The sequence below is a fragment of the Microtus ochrogaster genome, chromosome 1, assembly GCF_000317375.1.
Source record: "Microtus ochrogaster isolate Prairie Vole_2 chromosome 1, MicOch1.0, whole genome shotgun sequence".
NCBI classification, from domain to species: domain Eukaryota; kingdom Metazoa; phylum Chordata; class Mammalia; order Rodentia; family Cricetidae; genus Microtus; species Microtus ochrogaster.
This window is the reverse complement of record NC_022009.1, coordinates 14,811,669-14,816,494: the sequence shown is the minus strand read 5'-3', so window position 1 is coordinate 14,816,494 and position 4,826 is coordinate 14,811,669. Positions and strand designations below refer to the sequence as shown.

The window sequence follows — 4,826 nt, the reverse complement described above, 5'->3', positions numbered from 1 at the left end:
AGGCAGGCGGATCTCTGTGAGTTCGAGACCAGCCTGGTCTACAAGAGCTAGTTCCAGGACAGGCTCCAAAACCACAGAGAAACCCTGTCTCAAAGAAAAAAAAGGAACTGATCTTATCACAGGCATGACAGCCACTCAGTGAGCTGCTGTCACCTCTCACCCAGATCGGTACAGTAGCCTCTCAACCACTGCCTCCTACCTCCACCCTAATCCCCACATAATAACAGTTCAAGACCAGCCAGGTCTACAAAGCGAGTTTCAGGAGAGCCAGGGCTACCCAAGAAAACCCTGTCTCAAAACCAAACAAACAAGAAAAAAAAGATTTATTTCTAATTATCTATGTGTGGGGATGGGGTATGTGCACCTGAGTGTAGGTGCCCTTGGAGATTAGAGGCTTCAGATACCCGTGGAGTGGGAGTTTGCAAAGGTTGTAACCACCCATGTGTGCTGGAAAGCAGTCTATTCCTCTAAAAGGTAGCATGCGCTCTTCACAGCTAGGCCACCTCTCCAGCGGGCACTCTTAACCTCTGAGTCACCTCTTGAACCCCCCACATTATACTTGTGAGTGATAGTGACCTGCGGAGCCTGATAAATTATCACTCAGACTGTGTCACTGCTTTGAGTCCTGATAGCTAGCAGGTTTGAAGGTGGAGAGAAAGTCAGAGTCTCTGTGGGGAAAGGCACCCAGCAGATAAGACCTTAAGTCTGGGCAACCAGCTCACCTCACCCCACGGCAGGAGGGAGGAAACTGGCTGATGGCACCCTTGCTCTCTTGTCCCCTAGCAGTATCTCATGGCTCAGGCCCAGCACACTAAGCTTGGAAGCCTGTTGGTAGGGATCGACTCCCTGAGGAAAATCTAAAGACCAAGGCAGTAAGGAGGCTGGGGAGGGCAAGCTCTCCAGCCAATTGGCTTCCCACCTCAATTAGTCCTTTCAAACACAACAGCCACAGGCGATGCATGGCTCCATCTCGCCTCCCAGCCTCTGGCTACCTGCCTCTTTCCTCACCTGGCACACACTGCCCTTTGTCCATGCTTTCTCAGCCCACTTAGGACCTGCTCCCCCATAAGCTTCGCCTCTCAGATCAAACATGGCATCCTCAACACACCCTTGCCCTATTCTTTCCTTAAACTTCTAAGCAACGTCTTTTTATCCTCCCTTCTTTATGGTACTGGTGATAGATCCAGCCTTGCACACACTAAGCTCACACTCTACCACAGGGCTACACCCCCATTCCAGATGTTTTTCATCTTCTCCTCCTTTCTTCCTCTCTCTCTCTCTCTTTTGGTTTTCATTTCTGTGTGTAGCCCTGGCTGTCCTGGAACTCACTCTGTAAACCAGGCTGGCCTCAAACTCAGAGATCCACCTGCCTCTGCCTCCCAAGTGTTGGGATCATGTTTTTCTTTTCCTAATTGACTGAATCCCTGGCCTGGAGCAAAAGTTTCCTTAAAATCAAATCCAGGGCTGTAGAGATGGCTCAGTGGTTAAGTGCACTGGCTGCTCTTCCAGAGGACCCAGGTTCAATTCTAACTGCCCACGTGGCAGCTTGCAACTGTCTATAACTCTAGTTCCAGGGAATATGACACCGTCACATCAATGCACATAAAATAAAGTTAAATAAATTATCAAATCCAATCAGGCATTGATGATGCATGCCTTTGATCCCAGCACTTGGGAGGCAGGTAGCTGAGTTCAAGGCTAGTCTGATATACAGAGTGAGTTCCAGGACATCCAGGGCTATACAGAAAAACTCTGTCTTCAAAAAAAAAAAAAAAAAGAAAGAAAGAAAAAGAAAAGAAAAAAAACAGAAAACACCACCAAATCCATTTTCTCTGTTGACTGACTCATGTTAAGTGTCTGAACAGTGCCTAGTACCTAAAAAATTTTTTTTTAATTTTTATTATTTTGTGTGTATGGATGTTATGTCTGTGCAGCACATGCAAACGGAGCCCTGAAAGCCACAACAGGGCATCAGATGCCCTGGGCCTGGAGTTATAGACAATTGTAAGCCACCTTGTGGGTCCTGCGGATTGAACCTAGGTCCTCCGAAAGAGTAGCCAGTACTTTTAACCACTGAGCCATCTCTCTAGCCCTAACGAAATTCCTGGAGGAAAATGAACAAATGGAACTGAAGGCCTCACAAGAAAGAGTTCACGCCACTGTTTACAGGTTTAACACCTGCTACTAAGTTAAGTTATTGTCTAACAAATGAAGGTTCCCAGTAATTGAGAAGGAAGGAGAGGCAAGCATTAATCATTATTGCCACGACACAAAACTGAGCTCTCGGCAAAGCTCTGTGGAAACTCAGTCAAAACCAAAAGAACCAAACGGTATCTTCTGTAAAGAATTCCTCCCAGCAACATTATTTCTGACGGCTGCACCTGACCGCTCTCTAAGCCTCTGCCTTCTCTGTCAGGATGGACTGAGAGACACAGTGCACAGAGAGCATTTAGCACTCCGCCAGAACCAAAGAAATGGTCACTGTGGTGACCACTAAAGTGCAGTGGAAGCCCGAAGGATGGAATATCACATTAGCTTCCTTGTAAGTGCAACTCTTCATTCTAGGCTTTTAAAACGTGAGCTGGAATAACAACATAAAATGTAAGACTATCATCCCATTGGGCTTGTATCTGACGGACACTCAACACTAACCTATCAGGACCTCGCATCCTCCACAGCCCTGGTCTTGGCCTGCCCCCTTTCCAGAGCATCTTGGGTCCAAATTTGCTTTGCTCATTATGCCTACTTGGAACTTAAGTTGTTTTCCTAATAGAAACCCAGCAGGAAGGAACCTCAGCAATGGTGGACTGAAAAAGACAGCGGTACACAGAAAAAAGAGAACAGATCAGAAAAACTCCTGATAATGTCCCTGTTGTCTCTAAACACAGACGTTTTTGTAAATTGACAGGCTAACCCTGATCCTCTTTTCTTCATTAGCATCCTGCACCCCCTTATCTGCCAAGTCAGTTAGCTAAGGGTTTAAAGGGTGGGGGAGGCATGTCCAACACCCTAACTTTGTCACACTTTAGTCAACAACCGAAACCTCACTCTAAACACCGCAGTCTGTAGGTTTTGTCACTGAGTTAAGATTTTTTTTGTAACATTTTACAGGAGCCTTCTAAGGGACACAAGTTAACTAAGTCAGAGAGCTATATTCAAAAAGTTTCCTTTAATTCCCTAACCCCATGAGAAGATCCCCTCTGCTACTGTGTGAATAACCATGTGTTCAATCCCTTGTTTTGTTATGAATTTTATTTCGGGCAAGCAAGATGGCTCAGTGAGTAAGTGGTGCTTGCTATGCAAGCCTGACGACTTCGGTTAGATCTCTGGAATCCACATATCGTATGCCTTGGCACCAACACCCACAAACATGTCGTACACATTCACACACATTAAAAAAAATTAAAACAAATGTGTATTTAGTCACAATTGCAAAATTCGTATAGTCACTATTGCCGTTAACTTTGCCTAAGCAGAGGCTCCCAGCCTCAGGATGAAGCCAGTCCCTCCATGGTTAAGCCTGGGTACTGATCTAGTAAGGGCTTATTTTCGGAAGCAGCTGGATGCCTATTCCTTAGTGCCAACAAGAGCCATCCTGATCATTTCTAGTAACAGATGGGTAAACAGCTCTGCAACAACCAATGTGGGAACAATTCCAAACAGGAAGTGAGAAAAATGAAAACTATAATTCACTGTCCATACTTTTCAAAATGCATGTCTGGTACACCCTAGGCCTGAGAGAATCGCAAGCAGTTCATACTTTTTTGTTCTTCACAAACTATCCAGTTTTCCAGACTGTCCTTCCCAGCCAGGCTCCTGCCTAGGAGCTGTTTTCTTTTTCTTTTTCTAGCGTTCAACAGCAGGTACCCAAATGATTACCCACCACGAGGTAGGCCTCAATCTGACCTAGCAGGTCAGATAATAAACCGATCTGGGGACGGCGTGACCACAATCAGGTCATTCGGTCCCCTAAAGGTCCGGAAACTGCGAGCGAGCATGAAGGGGAAAGTGAGCGGTCGGTCCCAGAACCTCCAGGCGTCTAGGCAGAATGGAGCTGGCTACCTGGTCCGCTCAGACTGTTGTGGGATCCAGACACAGAACACGATTCTTTACACCATCTGAAGCAGAGGACAGGGGCACTGTCCTGTCCCCCGAGCCCAACCCTGACAACCACCCTTTCCTACCCAACGCAGCCCCGCAAACACTCCACTCGGAAGCCCCAGTCTGGGCGCCTAGAGCTCGGGGACGGGGGGCGCAGTGCAATATGGGAGTTGTAGTTCCAAGGAGCGTTTCCCACCCAGATGGACCTCCAAACGGGACTCCTGCTCCCAGAAGGCCCCGCGCGGGCGCCTCGCCCAGCCCTGCCACCTCACCTGTTCTATGGACGTGACTGTTTCCACTGAGTCGTCTTGCAACCGCTCCCGCGAGTGCTCAGGTCTCAGACTATACAGCGGTTCTGGCCAGACAGGGGAGGAAGATGGAGGACAACAGTAGGTGAAGGAACTCGAAGAAGCCATGATCGGGAGAGCAGCGAGCGCTGTATAGGACTCAGCTTCGTCCAGCAACAGCGCGCATTGAAACTCGAGCGGGCTAAGGCGCTACGGAGAGTGGGTAGAGTCAAAAAGGTTTTGAACGCGAATCTCTCCTCCCACCTACACATCCTCAAGGAGTGAGTTACTGGGATGCTGCCGCCCCCCATTGGGCAAATGAGCTTCTGCAAGAGCTCAGCTTCGTGGAGCAAGGATGCCTCAGTTCTCTATGCAAATAATATAAACAGAAAGTGCTCTCACCCAATTGTAATACAGCAGTTTGCGATTTCGATTTCG

The 4,826-nt window shown here is 47.8% G+C and overlaps 1 protein-coding gene across 1 annotated transcript in view; it reads right to left on the bottom strand.

Moving 5' to 3' along the window:
* Positions 1–4,604, bottom strand: part of Fntb (farnesyltransferase, CAAX box, beta) — a 66,791-nt gene extending 62,187 nt beyond the window's left edge. Inside the window, exon 1 of the mRNA XM_005343236.3 lies at positions 4,374–4,604. Coding sequence (XP_005343293.1) covers positions 4,374–4,517 — 144 coding nt within the window. The 5' untranslated portion in view covers positions 4,518–4,604. The remainder of the gene's footprint in view (positions 1–4,373) is intronic.
* Positions 4,605–4,826: the final 222 nt, after the last annotated feature.